The sequence below is a fragment of the Pristiophorus japonicus genome, chromosome 1, assembly GCF_044704955.1.
Source record: "Pristiophorus japonicus isolate sPriJap1 chromosome 1, sPriJap1.hap1, whole genome shotgun sequence".
Lineage (NCBI taxonomy): Eukaryota > Metazoa > Chordata > Chondrichthyes > Pristiophoridae > Pristiophorus > Pristiophorus japonicus.
Genome location: NC_091977.1, coordinates 423,010,458 through 423,035,037, shown reverse-complemented (window position 1 = coordinate 423,035,037; position 24,580 = coordinate 423,010,458). Strand labels below are relative to the sequence as shown.

At 45.7% G+C, this 24,580-nt stretch overlaps 1 protein-coding gene across 1 annotated transcript in view; it reads right to left on the bottom strand.

Moving 5' to 3' along the window:
• The window catches only part of LOC139275249 (peroxidasin homolog), an 813,818-nt gene that overhangs the window by 504,261 nt on the left and 284,977 nt on the right, over positions 1 to 24,580 (bottom strand). The window contains exon 2 of the mRNA XM_070892453.1: positions 21,658 to 21,729. Within this exon, the coding sequence (XP_070748554.1) occupies positions 21,658 to 21,729 (72 nt within the window). The remainder of the gene's footprint in view (positions 1 to 21,657; positions 21,730 to 24,580) is intronic.

Below are 24,580 nucleotides of genomic sequence, written 5' to 3'. Positions count from 1 at the left end.
GAGTGGGTGAGAGCAGATTTTTGATGAGTGCATAGATCGTGGGGCCACAGATGGTGAGAAGAACTGCCCTGCGCTTCTCTGCATCCTCGTCTTTGTTTAGGTCATTTGCGACACAGTATTGGTCAAGACGATCTGTGAAATCTTCCCAATCCTCTCCCTCATTGAATCTCTTGAGAATTCCCAACAGTACTCAATTGTGCGGTGCTCGTCATACTTTTGCGTGGGTTCGTATTTTCCTCGTCGCCATTTGTGGTGTCTGAAATGATATAATGAACTCCGTAATATGAGCCAGTGACTAGGTGTAACCTTGTCAGTCTTTAACGGCTTCCAGAAGTGACGATACAAAGGTGAAGTTCAGGTTATATGCCGGGCCCAGTGTACCTATGACTCTAAGACCTCCGACGATATTGCCCCCCTGGTGGTGGGCAGAACTTATGTACATACATTACAGCTTCCACACTAAAAATAAATTCTCAGGGACCTCTAGTCTCTTTAACAGGTGGGGCAGATGGGTGGGTGAGGTGCCTGGGTTGCCGTGTCCTCCTTCTGCTGTCAACGCTTGGATTCTGCTTGCTCCTGGCGAAGAGACTCGAGGTGTTCAGCGCCTTCCCGAATGCTTTTCCTCCACTTTGAGTGGTCTTGGGTCAGGGATACCCAGGTGTTGGTGGAGATATTGCAATTTTTCAGGGAGGCTTTGAAGATGTCCTTGAAATGTTTCCTCTGCCCACCTGGGGCTCACTTGCAGTGTCGAAGCTCCGAGTAGAGCGTTTGTTTTGAGAATCTCGTGTCAGGCATGCAGACGATGTGGCCCATCCAACGGAGCTGGTCGAGCATGGTCAATGCTTCAATGCTGGGGATGTTGGCCTCAGCGAGAACACTGACGTTGGTGCGTCTATCCTGCCAATGGTTTTGATAAAATTATGATAGGAAAATGGGGCTGTGCCAAGAATGAGAGATTATAATGAGTGACCAAAAGCTAGGTCAAAGAGGTATGATTTAAGAGAGACCCAAAGACAGAAAGGGATATCGAAAGGCAGTGAGGTTTAGAAAGGGAATTCCAGATTGTGGGAGCTAAGCGGTTGAAAGCACAGCCACTAATGATGAGGTGAGGGGAGAGGCAATACACAAGAAGCTCGAGCCAGTAGACTGGCGAGCATGGGGGGTTTATAGGCTAGGAGAAGTTACAGAGATAGCAGGGGTGGAGGGTAAGATGGACTAAATTAAAAGATAAGGGTGTGGAAATTTGGTCGTTGCTTCCTCTGTTCGCACCCTGAAGGGGCAGTAATGATGGTGGAAAACATTTCCAGGCGGGCGGACAGCTTCCAGCGCCCCGCAGGGTCTTTCAGTGTCAGTTTTGCGGTGGCACGGAGCAGTACCGCCGGAGAGGCGAGCCGGTTTGTACTGCCCCTGGTTGCGACATCGTTCTTAAATTTGTTTCCTGGGGGACCCATAGCACTTATTGCGTGCCCTAGAGGAACCGCCTGGAAAAGCGTGTAGTCCGAGCTGTACCGGCAGTAGTGAGGGAAGGAATGTCTACCTGACGTAAGTGTGATTGTTTTTTATTTTTTTATTTTTGCAATTAATGTTTATGTGGCGCTTGGGAATGTTTTTGGTGGATTTTTTTGCCGATTTTTTTTTTATTCCCAGGGAAGCCTCTCTTAGGGCGCTCTGAGGCAGGCTCTTTAGCTCGGGATTTTCAGTTGCTCAGTCGGCCTAGTGCCGTAAAAGAGGTGTGGAACATCTCCCTTAGCACTCCGCTCCACACTCAGGGCCCAGCTAATGAATTTTGTGGTTGTAAATGCAAACCATTTCCCGAAGCAAAATTTACCGTCCCACCGCTATTAGTGTCTTAATTAGCCCCCAACCGAATTTCCACCCTAAGAATTTTAAATTTGAAGCTTTGGGACAATGAGGTTGGGTGTGATGGACAATTTGGTTTTGATGTGTGACAGGATTCAAGCAGTAGTGTTTTGGATGAGCTGAGGTTAATGGAGGATGAAGAATGGGAGGCCATCGAAGAAAGAATTGGAGTAATTGAGTCTAGAGGCAACAAAGGCATGTATGAGTGTTTCAGCAGCAGGTGGGCTGACATAGGGTCAGAGGCAGGTGATGTTATGGGTTTAGAAGTAGGCAGTCTTTGTGATAGGGGGGATATGGGTTGGTAGCACAGCTCAGGTCGAAAAGGATGCCAAGGCTACAAAAAGTCTGTTTCAGCCTTATACAATGGCCAGGAATAGACCTGGAGCTGAGGGTATGCAGTTTGTGGTAGAAGCCAAAGACATAGGGCCCGAAATTGGTCGATGCATAAGGTCCTCCCATTTCTTGGCGGTATGGCGGCAATGCGTTGTTTCAAACCGCTGGCATACCGCTGAGACTGAAGGGGACAAAATTGGTCAAAATTTATGTCGGTAGTAGGCCAGAGGTCCGCAGCGAGCGGTATGTAAACTAGTAGTCGATCCAGATCGACTTTCTCTTCGATGGAGGATGTGGCACTGAATTGCGCATGTGCAATTTTTCCCCCCTATTTTTTTCACAAAAGCATTTTACCCGTGATTTTGGGGGTCAGGGGTCACCTGCGCATGCGAAGAGGGAGAGAGCATGATGAGGTGTGTGCATGTAGCATACTGAGAAATAGAGCATATGTCTCCAGCTGATGCCTGAAAAGCGCCACATGCATAAAAGGAAAGTGCCGCATTCACCTTCATCTCGACAGAGAGTGCAGTAATGTTGCTGGTACTGGGCTGCAGGTCTGCCTTAATGAGCTGGCAAATCTCAGTGATCACCTCTTTTCGGAAGCACAGCCATTGAACGCACTGTCAAATGGTCAGGTCCAAGTATGAGCGTTTCTCCCTGAAATTCCTTTGTGGGTAAGGCCTCCTCCTCATCATCATCAGTCTGCAACCTCCTCCATTACCCTTATAAATCTGCTCGACAAACCTTCTCACATCTGGTTCCTTCATTAGACAGGTAGTCAGTAGTACAGGCTAAGATAGTACAGGCCCCACTCTTTTTAAATCTCCACAATAACTTAATAAGTTACTCAGTAACAATGGGCCCAAGTTTCGGCCTCAGTTGCTCCTGATTTTTTGGAGCAACTGGTGTAGAACGGAGTATCTTCGAAATTCAAATTCTTGGCATTTAGTTTGCTCCAGTTCTAGTCAGTTAGAACAGTTTCACTTTGGAACAGAATTTTTTTTCAAAAGGAGGCGTGTCCGGCCACTTACGCCTGTTTTCAAAGTTTCGGCAGTGAAAACTTACTCCAAACTAACTTAGAATGGAGTAAGTGAAGATTTTTGTACGCTCGAAAAAACCTTGTCGACACTTTAGAAAATCAGGCATAGGTTACAAATCAGGCGTAGGGAATTGGGGGGGGGGTGGTGGTTTAAAGGGAAGTTTACAGACATTAAATGCTTCAGTTTTACAAATAAAGAGCCATCATCAATAATAAATGATAAAAACATCAATAAATCAACCAATAAATCAATCAAAAAAAATTAATAAGAAATAATTTTTTTTTTAAATCAATAAATAAAACATTTTCTACTTACCGACTGCAGCACCGGGAGCCCTCCAACAGCGTGCTGGGATGCCCCCGCCCCCAGTGTGTTTCTGTCAGTGTCTCTATCTCTCTGTCTGTCTGTGTGTGTCTCTCACTCTCTGTCTGTCAGTGTCTGTGTTTCTGACAGTGAGGGGAGGGGGAGGAGGGGAGTAGAGGGAGAGAGGGGGGGGCAGGGGGAGGGGAGGGAGGGAGGCAGAGGGGGAGGGAGGGAAGGGGGAGGGACGGGGAGAAGGGGGAGGGGAGGGGGGAGAAGGGGGAGGGTGGGGAGAGAAGGGGGGGAGTAGGAGGAGAAGGGGAAGGGGAGGAGGAGAAGGGGAGGGGGGAGGAGGAGAAGTGGAGGGGGGAGAGGAGAAGGGGAAAGGGGGAGAGGAGGAGGAGAAGGGGAAGGGGGAAAGGAGAAGGGGAGGGGGGAGAGGAGAAGGGGAGAGAGGGGAAGGGGGGGAGAGGAGAAGGGGGGAAAGGAGAAGGGGGAAAGGAGAGGGGGGGAGGGTGGGAAGGAGAAGGAGGGGGGGAAGGAGAAGGGACGGGGGGAAGCTGAACGGGCCGGGCCCGGCTGGGCCCAAGACTTCAGGCAGGGCCCGTCCCCAGCACCAGATTTACAGGTAGGTAGCGTTGGGTTGGGTCGGGTCCGGGGGTCCGGGGTCGGGGGCGCGGGTCGGGTCGGGGGGAGCGCGGGTCGGGGTTGGGAGCGCGGGTCAGGTCGGGTCGGGCCGGTTCCGGGGGGAGTGGGGGTGGTGGCAGTCGGGAGCACAGGTCGGGTCAGGGGGGCAGGATGGAGGTCGGGTTGGTTCGGGTGGGGGGGGGGCGGAGAGGGAGGAAGCGCGGGTCGGTTCATGTCGGAAGCGGGGGGAGGGAGGTCAGGTTGGGTCGGGTCCGGTCCGGGTCGGTGGGGGGGGGGGGCGTTCGGGAGCTCGGGTCGGGTCGGGGGGGGGTGGTGGGAGGGATGTCGGTTCAGTCCGGGGGCGGGAGGGGGGGGGGGAGCGGGAGTCGGGTCGGTGTCGGGGTCTGGGGGGGAAAAGCGGGAGTCGAGTCGGGTCAGGAGGAAGCAGGAGCTGGGCGTGGGAGGCAGCCTTATGCACGCCCAGGGCTAGGGACTGCGTGCTTCGGGCCCCTCCCACACAATTTTGGGCGCCTGGAGCTACTGCACATGCGTGCCCACTGTAGCGCGCATATGCAGAGGTCCCGGCACTGTTTTCAGCGCAGGGACCTGGCTCCGCCCCCCACAGCTCGTGCTGCGCCGCGCCAAGGGCCAGAGGACCAGCAGGGAGCCGGAGAATCTGGAAGTTTTTTTTCGCCGCACTTTGTGGCACGAAAAATGGCCGTCCAGGTCGGGGCTGCATCGTTCTAGGCGTGGCCCGAAACTTGGGCCCATTAAAAATACCTTTTCCACTCTAAATTGCACTTTAAAATCACTGTTCACCTCAGAAATACAGAGGTGTTGCTTTAGCTGACAGCTTCCGAATTCCAAAATGGCGGATCCGTGCACTCTGCCCATTCCCATCCACTTAACACCGCGTAAAGCTACCTTTTCCAGGACGGTATGCAGCTCCAGTGGTATGTCGGCGGTATGTAAGGAAAATCGGACTTTTTGGGTGGTATGAGGGTGGCCCTGCATGGTGGACGGTGTGCATACCGCTCGGCGGTATGTCACTGATGAATATTCCGCCGAGCGGTATATCGGCGGTGTGTAGGTGTTTTTTCACCAAAATCTCATTTTTGGGTGGTACATGGGCGGTAGGGGACGGTATGTTGACCAATTTCGCGCCGATTGGGTAAAACTTTGAACTTTGGCAAGGTGCAAAATGGGCGGCAACGAATTGGCTGCCCATTACACGCCATGTTTCAATTTATTTTCCATTAAGCATAATATGGTGGTTATCATTTGACATTGGTGCCAAATTTGAAAACTTTTAATTAAAATTTGCAGCCTCAGTGAGAAAGAAAATCTATTGTAATTAGTTTTACCTCCTCTAAATAGGCAATCTGTATCAGAAGCAAGAAAAGAAGAATAAAATATGTACTCCTTATTTCTTTCAAAGGTACGATTGAGAGTGTGGAACTATCTAGACCAGAAATTGAAGCTGATATGTGGTTGGTTTCATTGGACAGCACAATTAGCTTTTCTCATTTCAGAGAGCAATTATAGCACATTTAATCAGGGTTTGGTTTAATGTGAATGGCTCAGATCAAATGGAACCAAATCAAATATTTAAACAAAACATAAAGGGTGAAAATGCTGGAAATCTCAGCGGGTCAGGCAGCATTTTTGCAGAGAAACAGAGTCAATGTTGCGGGTCTGTGACCCTTCGTCAGAACTGGAAAAGTTTGAAATTCGTTGAGATTTCCAGCATTTTCTGTTTTTATTTTTGATTCCAGCATCCGCAGTATTTTGCTTTTGCATAAACGTTGAGAGTTTCCATTCTCCAGACCCTGTCTGCCCTTACAGGTGGATGTAAAAGATCCCATGGCATTATTTGAAGAAGAGATGGGGAATTCTGTTGCTTTCTTTGCCAACATTTATCCCTCAACCAACATCACCAAAAAAAGAATTATATGGTTATTTATCTCATTGCTGATTGTGGGACCTTGTGGTGTACAAAGTGGCTGCTACATTCGCCTACAGACTTGGGTCCCAATTTTAACTCCGGGAGGGTTTCGGGTGGATGAATAGCAAGGTGACTTTAAAACTCATCCCAGCTGCTAAGAACAGGCCCGGGGTGTGTTTATCTACGAGGCCTCACTAAATCTGACTGAGAGGTTTCCCACTGAACTGGCTGATCTGACAGGGAACCTGGTCATTTCTGGGCTGCAATTACCAGTAGATCTGCCAGGGGTCTTAAAACAGTGTTGCATTTCCCTATGACTTATTTCATTGCCAAAATGATTGCAGAAAAATCTTTTGAAAAAAAAGTAGATGGCAAGTAACCACGGTTCTCAGAAGAATCTCTGGAGGTTGTTTTTGGAAGAAATGAGCTCAAGGAGCGAACTCCTTTTCCACAGCAGTAGCAGGATACTTGCCAAATATTTTGTCCGCCAGATAAGGAGAGATTTCAGAGGTCATCAGCTCTGGGAGTATCACTGCTAGGGTCTGGATACAGTACAGGGAGTGATTCAATGACCTGACTCGAGTAGCAAGGGTGAGTACTTCTTTTATCCCCATCTCTATAGAACATAGAAACATAGAAAATAGATGCAGGAATAGGCCATTCGGCCCTTCGAGCTTGCACCACCATTCAATATGATCATGGCTGATCATACAACTTCAGTACCCCATTCCTGCTTTCTCTCCATACCCCTTGATCCCTTTAGCCATAAGGACCACATCTAACTCCCTTTTGAATATATCTAACGAACTGGCCTCAACAACTTTCTGTGGTAGAGAATTCCACAGGTTCACAATTCTCTGAGTGAAGAAGTTTCCCCTCATCTCGGTCCTAAATGGCTTACCCCTTATCCTTAGACTGTGACCCCTGGTTCTAGACTTCCCCAACATCGGGAACATTCTTCCTGCATGTAACCTGTCCAATCTCGTCAGAATTTTATATGTTTCTTTGAGATCCCCTCTCATTTGTCTAAATTCCAGTGAATATAAGCCTAGTCGATCCAGTTTTTCTTCATATGTCAGTCCTGCCATCCCGGGAATCAGTTTGGTGAACCTTCGCTGCACTCCTTCAATAGCAAGAATGTCCTTCCTCAGATTAGGAGACTAAAACTGCACACAATATTCAAGTTGTGGTCTCACCAAGGCCCTGTATAACTGCAGTAAGACCTCCCTGCTCCCATACTCAAATCTGCTCGCTATGAAGGCCAGCATGCCATTTGCTTTCTTTACTGCCCGCTGTACCTGCATGCCTCACTTCAATGACTGATGTACCATGACACCCAGGTCTCGTTGCACCTCCCCTTTTACCAATCTGTCACCATTCAGATAATAATCTGCCTTCCTGTTTTTGCCACCAAAGTGGATAACCTCACGGTTATCCACATTATATTGCATCTGCCATGCATTTGCCCATTCACTTAACCTGCCCAAGTCCCCTGCAACCTCCTAGCATCCTCCTCACAGCTCGCACTGCCACCTAGTGTCATCTACAAACTTGGAGATATTACATTTAATTCCTTTGTCTAAATCGTTAATGTATATTGTACATAGCTGGGGTACCAGCACTGAATCCTGTAGCACCCCACTAGTCACTGCCTGCCATTCTGAAAAGGACTCGTTTATTCCCACTCTTTGCTTCCTGTCTGCCAACCAGTTCTCTATCCATGTCAATACATTACCCCCAATACCATGTGCCTTAATTTTGCACACTAATCTCCTGTGTGGGACCTTGTCAAAAGCCATTTGAAATTCCAAATACACCACATCCACTGGTTCGCCCTTATCCACTGCACTAGTTACATCCTCAAAAAACTCTAGAAGATTTGTCAAGCATGATTTCCCTTTCATAAATCCATGCTGACTTGGACTGATCCTGTCACTGCTTTCCAAATGCGCTGCTATTACATATTTAATAATTGATTCCAGCATTTCCCCCACTACCGATGTCAGGCTAACCGGTCTATAATTCCCTGTTTTCTCACTCCCTCCTTTTTAAAAAAGTGGGGTTACATTAGTTACCCTCCAATCCATAGGAACTGATCCAGAGTTGATAGACTGTTGGAAAATGATCACCAATGCATCTACTATTTCTAGGGCCACTGCCTTAAGTACTCTGGGATGCAGACTATCAGGCCCTGGGGATTTATCGATCTTCAGTCTCTTCAATTTCCCTAACACCATATCCCGATTAATAAGGATTTCCTTCAGTTCCTCCTTCTCGCTAGACCCTCGGTCCCCTAGTATTTCTGGAAGGTTATGTCTTCCTTAGTGAAGACAGAACCAAAGTATTAGTTCAATTGTTCTGCCATTTCTTTGTTCCCCATTATAAATTCACCTGAATCTGACTGCAAGGGACCTACATTTGTCTTCACTAATTTTTTTCTCTTCACATATCTATAGAAACTTTTGCAGTCAGTTTTTATGTTCCCTGCAAGCTTACTCTCTAATTCTATTTTCCCCCTCCTAATTAAACCCTTTGTCCTCCTCTGCTGAATCATAAATTTCTCCCAGTCCTCAGGTTTGCTGCTTTTTCTGGCTAATTTATATGCCTCTTCCTTGAAATTAACACTTTCCCTAATTTCCCCTGTTAGCCACGATTGAGCCACCTTTCCTTTTTTATTCTTACGCCTCACAGGGATGTACAATTGTTGTAGTTCATCCATGTGATCTTTAAATGTCTGTCATTGCCTATCTACTGTCAACCCTTTAAATATCATTCTTCATTCTATCCGAGCCATTAACGTCTCATACTGTCGACGTTTCCTTTCTTTAAGTTCAGGAGCCTAGTCTCTGAATTAATTGTGTCACTCTCCATCTTAATGAAGAATTCTACCATATTATGGTCACTCCTCCCCAAGGGGCCCCGCTAGACCAGATTGCTAATTAATCCTCTCTCGTTACACAAGACCCAGTCTAGGATGGCCTGCTCTCTAGTCGGTTCCTCGACCTATTGGTCGAGAAAATCATCCCTTGCACACTCCAGGAAATCCTCCTCCACAGTATTGCTACCAGTTTGGTTAGCCCAATCAATATGTAGATTAAAGTCACCCATGATAACTGCTGTACCCTTATTGCATGCGTCCCTATTTTCCTGTTTGATGCCATCACCAACCTCCCGACTACTGTTTGGTGGTCTGTACACAACCCCCACTAACGTTTTCGGCCCTTTGGTGTTTTGCAGCTCTACCCATATAGATTCCACATCATCCATGCTAATGTCCTTCCTTACTATTGCATTAATCTCCTCTTTAACCAGTAATGCTATCCCATCTCCTTTTCCTTCCTGTCTGTCCTTCCAGGATATTGAATACCCCTGGATGTTGAGTTCCCAGTCTTGGTCACCTTGGAGCCATGTCTCCATAATCCCAATTACATCATATCCGTTAACAGCTATCTGCGCAGTCAATGTATCCACCTTATTACAAATGCTCCTCACATTGAGACTCAGAGCCTTCAGCCTTGTTTTTTTAACATTCTTTGTCCTTTTAGAATTATGTTGTAATATGGCCCTTTTTGATTTTTGCCCTTAAATTCTCTGCCCTCCAGTCTTAGAAACATAGAAACATAGAAAATAGGTGCAGGAGTAGGCCATTCGGCCCTTCGAACCTGCACCACCATTCAATAAGATCATGGCTGATCATTCACCTCAGTATCCCTTTCCTGCTTTCTCTCCATACCCCTTGATCCCTTTAGCCATCAGGGCCATATCTAACTCCCTCTTAATATATCTAATGAACTGGAATCAACAACTCACTGCGGTTGAGAATTCCACAGGTTAACAACTCTCTGAGTGAAGAAGTTTCTCCTCATCTCGGTCCTAAATGGCTTACCCCTTATCCTTAGTCTGTGACCCCTGGTTCTGGATTTCGGGAACATTCTTCCTGCATCTAACCTGTCCATTCCTGTCAGTATTTTATATGTTTCTATGAGATCACCTCTCATTCTTCTAAACTCCAGCGAATACAAGCCCAGTCGATCCAGTCTCTCCTCATATGTCAGTCCTGCCATCCCGGAATCAGTCTGGTGAACCTTCACTGCACTCCCTCAATAGCAAGAATGTCCTTCCTCAGATTAGGAGACCAAAAGTGAATACAATATTCCAGGTGAGGCCTCACCAAGGCCCTGTACAATTGCAGTAAGACCTCCCTACTCCAAAACTCAAATCCCGTAGCTATGAAGGCCAACATGCCATTTGCCTTCTTCACCGACTGCTGTACCTGCTTGCCAACTTTCAATGACTGATGTACCATGACACCCAGGCCTCGTTGCACCTCCCCTTTTCCTAATCAGCCGCCATTCAGATAATATTCTGCCTTCATGTTTTTGCCACCAAAGTGAATAATCTCACATTTATCCACATTATACTGCATCTGCCATCCATTTGCCCACTCACCTAACCTGTCCAAGTCACCCTGCAGCCTTTTAGCATCCTCCTCATAGCTCACACCGCCACCCAGCTTAGTGTCATTTGCAAACTTGGAGATATTACACTCCTTCATCTAAATCATTGATTGTATATTGTAAATAGCTGGGATCCCACTGAGCCTTGCGGCACCCCACTAGTCACTGCCTACCATTCTGAGAAGGACCTGTTTATCCCTACTCTCTGCTTCCTGTCTGCCAACCAGTTCTCTATCCACGTTAATACATTACTCCCAATACCATGTGCTTTAATTTTGCACACCAATCTCTTGTGTGAGACCTTGTCAAAAGCCTTTTGAAAGTCCAAGTACACCAATCCACTGGTTCTCCCTTGTCCACTCTACTAGTTACACCATCAAAAAATTCTAGAAGATTTGTCAAGCATGATTTCCCTTTCATAAATCCATGCTGACTTGGACCGATCCTGTCACTGCTTTCCAAATGCGCTGCTATTTCATCTTTTGTAATTGATTCCAATATTTTCCTCACTACCGATGTCAGGCTAACTGGTCTATAAATCCCCGTTTTCTCCCTCCCTCCTTCTTTAAAAAGTGGTGCTTTATTAGCTACCCTCCAGTCCATAGGAACTGATCCAGAGTTGATAGACTGTTGGAAAATGATCACCAATGCACCCACTATTTCTAGGACCACTTCCTTAAGTACTCTGGGATGCAGACTATCAGGCCCTGGGGATTTATCGGCCTTCAATCACTTCAATTTCCCTAACACAATTTCCTGACTAATAAGGATTTCCTTCAGTTCCTCCTCCTCTCTTTCCTATCTTTTGCTTCTGTCCCCTTTTTACTTCCCTCTGCCTCCCTGCATAGATTCCCATCCCCCTGCCATTTTAGTTTAAACCCTCCCCAACAGCAGTAGCAAACACTTCGCCTGGGACATCAGTTCCGGTCCTGCCCAGGTGTAGACCCGTCCGGTTTGTACTGGTCCCACCTCCCCCAGAACCGGTTCCAATATCCCAGGAATTTGAATCTCTCCCCCTTGCACCATTCCTCAAGCCACGTATTCATCTGAGCTATCCTGCAATTTTTACTCTGACAAGCACGTGGCACATAAGTTATTCAACCTTTCCCAGGACTCTCAACAATTCCCTTCTCAGCATTTCCTTCAACACCAGCACAAGGTCACAAGAGACCACCTCTCAGTCTTATACCAAACACATGCTCACTTCCTTGCTCCCTTCACACCGGTCACGAGTAGCACTCTCACTTGATAACCATTACACAATCAGCGACTTCTCTTTGGTTGCCTTCTCACTTCACTCTCCAGACACTAGCTTCCCATTCAACACCTACTCATCCTGTTTACATCTTGCTTCTTCTCTCTCTTATCTGCACTATCAACAGAAGCCCCACACATCTGTACTCTCCTTTCATTAGCCATTCACCAAGGTCTTGCTCTTTCTTTCAGCAAGACAAATTGGCATACAGTAATCAGCAGAGAAGCAAGACTAGGGAGAACCAGCTAACCTAGTGATGTTGCATGAGCTGGAGCAGCATGTCGTAAATATGTGTGGACCTGCCAGAGCTTTGCGCATCAGGTGTTTTGAGGCTAGGGATACCACTGAACAGGAGCTCTGACATTTATTACCCATTCAATAAACACTGGAAAATACACATTCAACTAATTTGACTACATGAAATTATATTGTGCTGAATGTCTTCTGCAATTATACAGCCTTCCAATGCTATACTTTTCTCTTTCCTCTATGTCCTTTACAGCAGTCACAGGGATGATGACTTCAGAGGCTCAAACAATGAGAAGAAAACTGATTGCCTCACACAAGCAGTTGTACAAGGTGTTGGCAGGCTTGCCAAGGCATTTTAGCACCAGGGCTGAGATGGGGAGGTTTATATTTCCCTTCGGGAGCCCAGAGGAGCTCTCTTGCTCCTCCTGACCCCACAAATCAATGTTTTAAACTTACCTTACAAAGCCTCTTCATTGCTCCAACTAGGTTGTTGCTGTCAGGCTCTCCAATTCCTTTTGGGTTAACATGTCATTGGGATCCTATTGGTGTAATAGGATCTCAATGTGCATGAATACATGAGGCTCCCACATAACTCAGGTGGGTGCCTCATGCCTATAGAATCAGGTAGGTTAAAAATCCAAGCTGAGCTGGAGCGGTGTATTTCACCCACTCCATTTTAAAATTCACTCTGATATGTATTGGCAAGCATGCCTAGCTTAGCTTGGCTACCTTTCTGAGGCCACTGAATCTCTTCCAGCACTGTATGGCAGTTCTTGTTATGGTGGAGGAAGTACTGACTGCCTTTGCCATCCCCCTTCATACACACTGCATCACCCTTTTATGCGGCTTCCTGCCCTCAGTGTCCAACAATCTACTGCCCCTAACTTTTGACAAAAGAACCTCCAGGGAAGCGTTCAAGAATCTTGATGCCCTTCTAACTACTAAATCCCTCAAACCATTCCTGCAGAAGAGTGATACTACCCTTTAACCAACTACAGCCTTTTAAATGCTGCACCAGAACCGTATTCCCCTCCTTCCCTCCCAGTGGTATTACAATTCCAAACTCGCCTTTCATAGCAAATGAAGGACTCAGATGGAAATTGCAGGAGGGAAGTGGTAGATTCACATTGGCAGATGGAATTCCCACTCTGCCACTGACCTGCCAATGGGGGAAGAATTCCAAACTGCTATATCAAAACACTGCTGCTTTGCAGTATTTCTGAAATGAAACTTTATGTAGTGCTTTCTATAAGAAACTTGTTAGTAACATTCTGGAACAAGTCTGTGATTCATTTTCAGTTTTTTTTGCAATGAAATAAATATTGCTGTTTCCTGCAATCACTCCACTGGCACATCCTCGAAAAATTGAGCTGCTCCAATATCAAATGTAGAAATAACCTTGTGCAACTCCACATCTGTTCCTTTCTTACTTTCACTAACCCGCAGGGTATAAATCTTTTTCCTGCTTTGTTAGTTGATTATAACAGCAGTAGATTGTTGTATATTAACTCTAATAATCTAATTTTTGGTGCACTCTGTTCTTTTCAGTAAACTATTATTTCATTGCAAAAATTTTAAAGGGTACTGCCTTTAGGCATTTCTAGTACGTAACAAATCAATCACTTATCAATATCTAACATAGGAACAAACTGCAACTGTGTAATGATATATACAACAATATCATTTTTTGAAGTTATAGCAAGGCTATCTTCACGAATGATGATATATGAAAATCACTGTAAAATATTCAATAGTCTTTTTGGAAAGCTTACAGCAGATGTTCAGTCCCACTTCACATTGAGTACTGCTGTTGCTATTGGTAACAGTTCAGGCTGTTTTGATATGTTATCATAATCAGTTACCTCCCTGCAGATAAAAATTAGCTCTTCAAATTAGGAACATTGGAGGTGGATCTCTTAACATCTCACTGGGGCAATGCAAATATTAAAAATCAACAGAGTTATAACCGAGATATGATACAGTAAATACTTTTTATCCTTTGCAGTCTTTGAATTTCATTGTTGAGACCAATAAGCAGTTGTGTGTTTCTGTGTCGTAGTAGGCAAGAACTTAAACATTTTTCTGATTAGGAGAACAAAAAATGTAGTTTTCCAATTCATTACCTTGAACTTTCCATTTGTACCTGCATGCTGTCTGCTCTCTTTGTATATTTCTACCACATTTCAGATCAAATGACCTAATCTTGTACAAATCTGGCTGTGTGGGAAATAGGGCAATACAAGCTGAATGTCATGGAAACTGGTCTAACTATATTGTATTTGATATTGAAAATCTCCAAATAAGTGCCACAAACTGAGATACTGTGTATAGCTAATCAAATTATGAAAGAAATATCTCTCTTGCTGCTGTAATTAAGAATTGAGCCTTTGTATGGTTGCAGTTAAGAATTAAACACTTGCATAGGTGATTAACAATTATACATTCACATAGGAACAGGAGTAGACCATTCAGCCCCTTAAGCCTATTTTGCCATTCAATGAGATCATGGTTGATCTGATTTATAACAGTATAATTTTTGCATAATAGACATTGTGCACAATGTAAATTATTTATGTAAAGTATCTAAAATGACAGTGAAATGTTCAAAAGCATGGTACGAGGAAATGGTTTGTGATTTACTGATACTTTATTGACATTCACCTAGTCATTGTATGAATGAAAATTCAAAATAATTTGAACTTTTAATTTGAATTCAGATTCCCTGAAATCCAGGGTTTTAAACAGAATTTTTTCAAGGAAAATAAAAGCCTTCTTCGGCCACCATTAAACTGACATACGCAGGACCAGCAGGGAACTCAGGTGCATAGCCTATTGGACTGCTGGAAAGAAAACGCAGACACCATTATAATCACCTGTTAATTTGGACATACATCAATGTGCGCTGCAGGACAGCACAGATACATACCCATTAGGCATCAGGAGAACTTGGCCACATACACAACAAGCCATCAAAGAGATGGAGATGTACTGACTAGACATTAAAGAACATGGCTATTTGCCCACTAAAGTTCAGAGAAGATGGACATATACCGAATAAAGCTCATAAGAACTGGAACATGAAAACATACCTGCTAGAACCTGAACTGGGACACATATCCAACCAGACCTCGAGAGAATGCATAAAATAATTTATAAGCCAATCTAAATAATTCCATAGCTGTGATTAATGCTATTGAATAATTAATGCTAGTGCTAAAACATACGATTCAAGTCTTCAGATCAATTTCACTTTTATGATCATTCTGATTCACACTGAAAGAGTTTTCTGACCTCTTCATTTTGAATCCAACAAAACAGCAGCAACTTGCATTGACATATTTCCTTTAATAAATAATAAAACAAGGCATTTCAAAAATGGATGCAGTGTCAGGAAGAAAGAGATCAGATAGGGTGACAGGAGTTTTTTTTTAAATAAAGGGAATGGTCAGGAAGGAGAGGTTCAGGGAAGGAGTTGTAGGCCCAAGGCTTCTGATGGCTCTACTACCAAAGGTGGAGCAAAGGGAGGGGGATGCATAGAAGGCCAGAATCGAGGGGAAAAAAATGTTCAGGAAGAGGTTACAAAGATAAAACTGGAGGAGGTTGAAAAGATAAGGTGGGCTCAAGCAATGGAAAGATTTCTAGATGAGCATAAGGATTTTCAATTGAATACACTGGGAAATGAGAAGCCAATGTAGATCACTGAAGGTGGCATTGATAGGAACTGGGATTTAGTGCAGTTGTAATTTATGGAGGGTTGAGGAATGGGAGGCTATAAAGAAGAGTTATAGACTAATCAGACATGTTTTCCTTCTTCAATCCAATCTCAAATCAGGTGGGATAATAACACAAAATCATACAAAATTGGGTGGCAAGGCCTACCACGTTTCTGCTCTGACCTAAGCTTTCCTCCACCCACCTCTGCTGGGACCCTATTCCCCAACAATTGCATGTAAATGCTGATGAAGGGGTGAAGCCTGGATTCCTGGTGGATTTTCCTGCTATCCGCCCTTCTTACTGTTGTTTTCCAGGACTGTCTGGAGAAAGGAGGCCAAAGGTAACACTAGTAATGATCCCAAGTTCTGTAAATGGAGGGGTAAGGCTCAGTAGAGATGTCCTCTCCCTTCAATTTGGCAACCGCCATTTACTTTTGTAGGCCTCAGTCTTAACCAAGGCCAACAAAACTGGTAGGTATTTTCATCTTCAGGACTTGTTTGCCCTTTTATAGAATCATACTGAACAGAATGAGGCCATGCAGCCCATCGCGCCTGTGGCAGCTCTTTGAAAGAGCTAGGGGTCGAAATTCCATTTCTAATGCCACCCGTTAGCACTGGAGCGGGACGGCTAACCGGGAGCTAAGTGCTTACCGTCGGCGCGGATCGGCTTCCTCGGCTGACGGCAAATTTAGTTGGCAGTGGAGGCAGCGCCAAGAGGTACCACTGCGTGCTCTGCCGCCACGCACGTGGTGACAACATCGAGCGCGCAACGCCCCCTTGGTGGCGGTGGCTGTGAACTTAGGTAAGTACGGTGGTCTTACCGGCAAGTGTTCGTACAACCTGGAAAAGCTGTCGGTATATCAGGGATCCCGGGGCGGTATGGTCCAGAGATCAAGATAAGTGGTTATGTTTATTTTTTATAGCATTTATGTATTAATGGGACCAGTGGGGAAGTGTGGTGAGGGAAATTGTCAGAATTTTTTTTTCCATCTTTTTCATCTCGCATGCCGGCAGCCTACCGTCGGGAAATTCAATTGGGCTCCTGAGATACTGCTCCACTGGCGCCCTTGGATGAGTGTGTAATGCCACTTCTAGTGCTGCTCTCTCAGCTTTGGGTGGAAAAACTGAATTTTGCAGTTTGAGGCGGCACCTACAACCTGCCGTTAAAATCAGCACTCAGCCGGTGTCACCACCTCAAAAACGGCAGTACTTGAATTTCGACCCCTTATTCTATTAGTCTCACTCTGCTGCTTTTTTCCCGATAGCCCTGCAAATTTTTCCTTTTCAAGTGTATATATACAATTCCCTTTTGAAAGTTACTATTAAAACTGCTTCCAGCACCCTTTCAGGCAGCGTTTTCCAGATCAGAATTTACTGCATAAAAAAATTTATCCTTATCGTGTGAGGTTATCCACTTTGGGGGCAAAAACGTGAAGACAGAATATTATCTAATTGGTGGCAGATTAGGAAAAGGGGAGGTGCAACGGGACCTGGGTGTCATGGTTCATCGGTCATTGAAAGTTGGCATACAGGTGCAGCAGGCGGTAAAGAAGGAAAATGGTATGTTGATCTTCATAGCTAGGGGATTTGAGTTTAGGAGCAGGGAGGTCTTACTGCAGTTGTACAGGGCCTTGGTGAGGCCTCACCTGGAATATTGTGTTCAATTTTTGTCTCCTAATCTGAGGAAGGACGTTCTTGCTATTGAGGGAGTGCAGCGAAGGTTCACCACATTGATTCCCGGAATGGCCGGACTGACATATGAGGAGAGACTGGATCAACTGGGCCTTTATACATTGGAGTTTAGAAGGCTGAGAGGGGATCCCATAGAAACATACCAGATTCTGACGGGACGGGACAGGTTAGATGCAGGTAGATTGTTCTCGATGTTGGGGAAATCCAGAACCAGGGGACACAGTCTTAGGATAAGGAGTAGGCCATTTAGGACTGAGATGAGGAGAAACTTCATCACTCAGAGACTTGTTAACCTGTGGAATTCCCTACCACAGAGAGTTGTTGATGCCAGTTCATTGGATATATTCAAGAGGGAGTTAGATATGGCCCTTTTGGCTAAAGAGATCAAGGGGTATGGAGAGAAAGCAGGACCAATGATCAGCCATGATCTTATTGAATGGTTGTGCAGGCTCGAGGGGCCAAATGGCCTACTCCTGCGCCTATTTTCTATGTTTCTATGTTTCTTTCCCCTCTAGTTCTTTTGCCAATTATCTTAAATCTGCATCCCCTGCTTACTGATCCTCCGACCAATAGAAACAGTTCCTTCTTATTTACTCTATCAAAACCCCTCACTACTTTTTGCAGTGCTGCCGCAGTGACCCCACTGCAGCTTTAGCCCTGGCTGGCTAACATTTGGCAATGGAAATATAATCTAAAGCTCGCCTTGCATGGTCAGTGATTTCCTGATTCAGGAAAATGGGTCAGGATTGTGGCAAGGTTAGAGAGCTGGACGAAGATCCCATCCTCTCATTAGCCCAATTGTAGAGGAATATCTAACCCGTCTGAATTTGACAAGGGTATGGTTAAAAGTTTCAGTGCCAGAGAGGCTGAGGCAGTAGTGCAGGGGGGGAGATGCTGCATAGGTGGAAGTACGTGGTCTTGGTGATTAATAGGATGTGGAATTTAAAGCTCAACTCGGAGCTGGACAGGACGTCAAGAATGTGAACAGTCTGGTTCAGTCTGAGACATCAACTAGGGAGGTGAATGGAGTCACTGGCAAGCGCGCAGAGTTTGTCATGGGAGCCAAACATGTTTTTCCCAGTGTTGAGCTGGAGTAAGTTGTGACTTGCCCAAGACTTGATATCTGACAACACTGAGGCAGTCATGGGACAGAGAGAAGTAGTGGTAAAGTAGAGCTGGGTATTATCAGTGCATATGTGAAAGCTGATCTTGAGTCTGTGCAAGATGTCACCAAGAAGCAGCATATAATTATGAAGAGATGAGAGTCGAGGATAGATCTTTGGAAAATGCCAGAGAAGTTGTTGCTGGAGATGCACTGATTCATTTGGATAGGCAGGAAAGGAACCATGCAAAGGCAGCCGGATGGAGCTGGAAAACAAGGGAGGAGTGAAAGGAGCTTGATGAACGGTGTGGAAAAGTTGAGGATAAGGAGGAGGGATAATGCATTATGGTTACAGTCATAGAGCATGTTGTTTGGGACTCTGGCTAGGGTTGTTTTGAAGCAGTGTGAACTGGGTGATTTGAACTGGGTGTTTTGGGAGAGATGGGTACTGAACTGGGAGGTGACAACAAATGTAAGGAGCTCAGGGAGGAAAGTAAGAGAAAAACAAGCCAAAATATGACTTTGGTGTTATATCCTTTAATTTACCATGCTGTGGTACCAAATACATCTTTTTAGATGTATTAATGTAGACTTAGGGATTTATATATAGAAACATAGAAACATAGAAAATAGGTGCAGGAGCAGGCCATTCAGCCCTTCTAGCCTGCACCGCCATTCAATGAGTTCATGGCTGAACATGAAACTTCAGTACCCTCTTCCTGCTTTCTCGCCATACCCCTTGATCCCCCGAGTAGTAAGGACTTCATCCAACTCTCTTTTGAATATATTTAGTGAATTGGCCTCAACTACTTTCTGTGGTAGAGAATTCCACAGGTTCACCACTCTCTGGGTGAAGAAGTTTCTCCTCATCTCGGTCCTAAATGGCTTACCTCTTATCCTTAGACTGTGACCCCTGGTTCTGGACTTCCCCAACATTGGGAATATTCTTCCTGCATCCAACCTGTCCAAACCTGTCAGAATTTTAAACGTTTCTATGAGGTCCCCTCTCATTCTTCTGAACTCCAGTGAATACAAGCCCAGTTGATCCAGTCTTTCTTGATAGGTCAGTCCCACCATCCCGGGAATCAGTCTGGTGAATCTTCGCTGCACTCCCTCAATAGCAAGAATGTCCTTCCTCAAGTTAGGAGACCAAAACTGTACACAATACTCCAGGTGTGGCCTCACCAAGGCCCTGTACAACTGTAGCAACACCTCCCTGCCCCTGTACTCAAATCCCCTCGCTATGAAGGCCAACATGCCATTTGCTTTCTTAACCGCCTGCTGTACCTGCCTGCCAACCTTCAATGACTGATGTACCATGACACCCAGGTCTCGTTGCACCTCCCCTTTTCCTAATCTGTCACCATTCAGATAATAGTCTGTCTCTCTGTTTTTACCACCAAAGTGGATAACCTCACATTTATCCACATTATACTTCATCTGCCATGCATTTTCCCACTCACCTAACCTATCCAAGTCACTCTGCAGCTTCATAGCATCCTCCTCGCAGCTCACACTGCCACCCAACTTAGTGTCATCCGCAAATTTGGAGATACTACATTCAATCCCTTTGTCTAAATCATTAATGTACAATGTAAACAGCTGGGGCCCCAGCACAGAACCTTGCGGTACCCCACTAGTCACTGCCTGCCATTCTGAAAAGTACCCATTTACTCCTACTCTTTGCTTCCTGTCTGACAACCAGTTCTCAATCCACGTCAGCACACTACCCCCAATCCCATGTGCTTTAACTTTGCACATTAATCTCTTGTGTGGGACTTGTCGAAAGCCTTCTGAAAGTCCAAATATATGACATCAACTGGTTCTCCTTTGTCCACTTTACTGGAAACATCCTCAAAAAATTCCAGAAGATTTGTCAAGCATGATTTCCCTTTCACAAATCCATGCTGACTTGGACCTATCATGTCACCATTTTCCAAATGCGCTGCTATGGCATCCTTAATAATATGGGACACAGAACTCAATTTTGCAATCAGTTCCTTCACAACTGCTAAAAATTTACCAATAGCAAATTTAATTGATTGTGAACATGTTAAGAATATTTGTGACACCAATAATAGTACAATATTATATTTATTATAGGGGTGCTTTATTAATGACTTCTGAATAGTGGTCCAGTGACACAGCCTGTTAGTGCTCCAACATTCAACCAGGGACTGTATCATTGCCACTACCCATCATTCTCAAAGGGAGCACTAGCGCAGTATCCAACCAAAAATTTTGAGGTCGTGCAACGTGGAACCAAAGGAGCAATCCACATTCTTTGGCATTACTTCACGATCCTTGCTTAGATACTCCATCTACTGCCTTTGAAAAATGCATTTGTTGTCAATGCTGGGAGCAATAGGCTGCAGCTTTACATCTACAACTTATCGCACAGCAACCTCCTGTTGACAGAATGAGACACTGAACAGAAATCAGGTGAACGCTGTCATGAGGTCACCTCTGTGTTACCCTTGGCCATTTTCTAATGGCCATATCAAGTGCAGCATTGGCAGAGGTTTGGGCACAGGTCATCCAGCCACCATCTTAGCCAGTGAGTATGTGGCATGGGGAAATCTAAAGACATTTAAAGCAAAATATCTTTGGGGGAGGTGGGGGGGGGAGGGAACAATTATTTGGAATATGTCACATGACGTAGGCCATAGATGTTAATTAACTGCAATTAAATACACATTTGATCCTCATTACAGTTAATTATTAAATTGTTGGTCACCAAAGATATTGCTGGAATCAGTTACATGTATTTCATATGACATACACATATTAAAAACACTATTATAATACCTATCTGCAAACCCAATACATGTTATCATATTTTCAGGATTCTTGTGGTTTTGAAGGATAGTATAGCATTTTTAAGTAGCACTGCCAAATAGAAAATTGTTCAAATAATATAGCGATAGAAAGTGTATATTCCTTCTGACTGTGTCTCATAGAAAGTGTATATTCCTTCTGACTGTGTCTCTGCTGCACAGAATTCTTGAGTACAATTGCAGCTCTCCTGGTTTCTAGTGTCGTGTATAAAATGAGGTATAGAAGTCATGCTGAGTAATCACTCACAGTGTGTTCAGGTTCTTCTGCTTCTTAAAGGCTCCTGGTGGGATTTCTCTGATCCTGTTGAATCTCAGGTCTCTGCAAGATAATTGGTAAGATTCAGATATTGATCATCGACAGTGCTATTTTTCTGGAACCACATCATGAAGCAAATTGATTTTAAACTGCTAGGTACAGCTGCAACACAATGCACATAGTTTCTCTCATTGGAATTCCTATTAACACCTGGTCGTGGACATTCTGATTGGGAAAAATACCTGGTTTCTATTCATCCATCATCATCATAGTCAGTCCCTCGAAACAAGGATGACTTGCTTCCATACCAGAAAGGGATGAGTTCACAGGTGTTTCAATGATATTCCAGGTCCTGAACTACATCATGAAGGGTGGAAGATGCCTGTGCGTGGATTTTTTTTAAACGTGTGGTGACCGTTGCACCCCAGCCATCACACGGGCTTGACAGAGCTAGGTCTTGGTCCAATGGCAAGGATTAACCAACACGAGTGGAGACCTGCTCTTCTGTACGGATCCAGTCCACACACATATCGCAATGTGGAGTGACCCATGCTGCCCCTGGGTCCTCGCCTCTTCTGGGCCCCGAATTCTTGCCTCTCCTGGGTCCTGATCACATCCCTCTCACATTCCTACTATCTTAGTGCACAATACACACTTCCAGTGTGATGGTTGGCGGGCGGTGGGGGGGGGGGGGGGGGGGTGCGGGGGAGGGTGGGGGGGCGGGGGGAGGTGAGGGGGTGGTGCAGCCATGGTGCTGTTCTGAGATGTCCCACATCTTCTTTCTCCTTTTATGTCATTTTTATGGCAAAAAAATTAATGCTCGTGTAACTGAACATCCAGGCTTGCCAAGTGAGTAAAACTATAGAGCCACAAAGAAACTTCCTTTTCCTATATTAAGGCCTTTCTGGACTATTTCCCTTGTAGGATTTTTAACTGTATCGCTTTACAAAAGAACATAAGAATTAGGAGCAGGAGTAGGCCATTCGGCCCCTCGAATCTGCTCCGCCATGCAAAAAGATCATGGCTGATCTTCTACCTCAACTCCACATTCCTGCTCTGTCGCCATATCCCTTGATTCCTTTAATATCAAAAAATCTGTCGATCTCTGTCTTGAATATACAGGTTGTACCTCTCCATTCCGGGACTCTTTAGTCTGGAAACATCCCTGGTCCGGCATCAGTCCCGGCGTGGGTGGCATCCAGCGCTATTCATTGAGGTAAGCAGGCCGGGCATAGGAAGGAAAGGGCAGGCAGCTGACTGAGGCACCGAAGCTGGGCCTGGCCCCAGGCTCTCCCACTGCCGCAGCTCAGCGGGAGGCTCGGGGTCCAGCCGGAGGCTCGGGGCTTGGTGGCTTGCGGCTCAGCTCTCTCTCTCTCTCCCTGCCCCGCCGCTTCTCTCCCTGCCCCATTGCGCCAATTCTCTCTCCAGCGCATGCACAGAACACGTCCGGCTCGTTGTTAGCAGCGTTGTCAGCAGTTGACCTCCCGTGATTTGTAAATTTCTCTGGTCTGGCACCGGTCAGGTCCCAAGGGTGCCGGACTGGAGAGGTACAGCCGGTACTCAAAAACTGAGGGGCCAAAATTCACTGTCCCCAAAGGGATGGCTACCACGGGGTTTGGGTGGCCAATTGAACAAATCGATTGGCCGCCACAGTCTGGTACTGGGGCGGGGCCGCTGGAAACGGCGGAGTGAAGCCACTGTAATGGTAAGTTTCCAGCCTTGAGGGATTTTCACCTCCAAAAAGGTAGGAGTTCTTGGCAGTGCCTCTGCGAGTTATTCGAGTCAGTGCTCGAAAGCAACAGTGCTGGAGTGTTGCGCGATCAGGGCCCTTTGGTAGGGAAATAGTTTTATTAATTTTAGTGTTTTTATTTCAGATTGCATTATCTGCAGTATTTATGTTTTCATACAGTTTTATTAATTGTTTTTGGCTCCATTAAACCTGCTGAGTGCTGCTTGGAAGTTTTCACATAGAAACATAGAAACATAGAAAATAGGTGCAAGAGTAGGCCATTCGGCCCTTCGAGCCTGCACCGCCATTCAATGGCTGAACATGCAACTTTAGTACCCCATTCCTGCTTTCTCGCCACACCCCTTGATCCCCCTAATAGTAAGGACTACATCTAACTCTTTTTTGAATATATTTAGTAACTCCTTTTTGAATATACTTTTGTACAACTTTCAGGTCTGACTCTTTAGTGGAGTTCTGTGGGCTGAGAGACTTGCTTGGCAGGGTTCACCTTGAGGATGGGAGGAGTGTTGAGAGTGCAATACCTGGTATATCTGCTCAGAAGCAGGGTGGCACACAGGAGAAGGTATCGCCGTCAGAACTGTGCAGACAGGCAGTGGGCAAGGGAGGCAACAGCCATGATTCGTTCATTCTGCGCCAGACCAGTGTGCCCATTGTCTTCACCGGCCTGAATCAGGATTACTCCACTGCGGAACCCCAGGACAGCGCCAGAGCATCCATACAATGATGCTCATTGTGCCACCAAGTGCATCATCGAGCAGTGCATAGGCATCCTTAAGTAGAGGTTCCGGTGCCTGCACCGCTCAGGTGGAACCTTGCAGTACTCTCCTCAACGGGTTGCCATAATTGTCATGGTCTGCTGCTTGCTGCACAACCTGGCCATCATGAGGGGACAGCCGCTGGAGGTCGAGCCAGCAGTACCGCCTGAGGAGGAGGAGGCGCAGGAGGAGGAGGAGGAAGAGGAGGAGAATCTCCGTTGCCCCATATCTAGGAGGCGTCGACCCATCGCCACCCTGGAAGGGCCGGATGCAGACTGGCCAGCACACTCCTGAGAGGGTGCGTCCTCACATATATGGAGGTGCCTGACACCTCCCCTGCAATCTCCCTCCATGCATTATGTACTGGCGGTCTGCCAGATCTCCCCACATCAGGAAACAGTATTCTTCT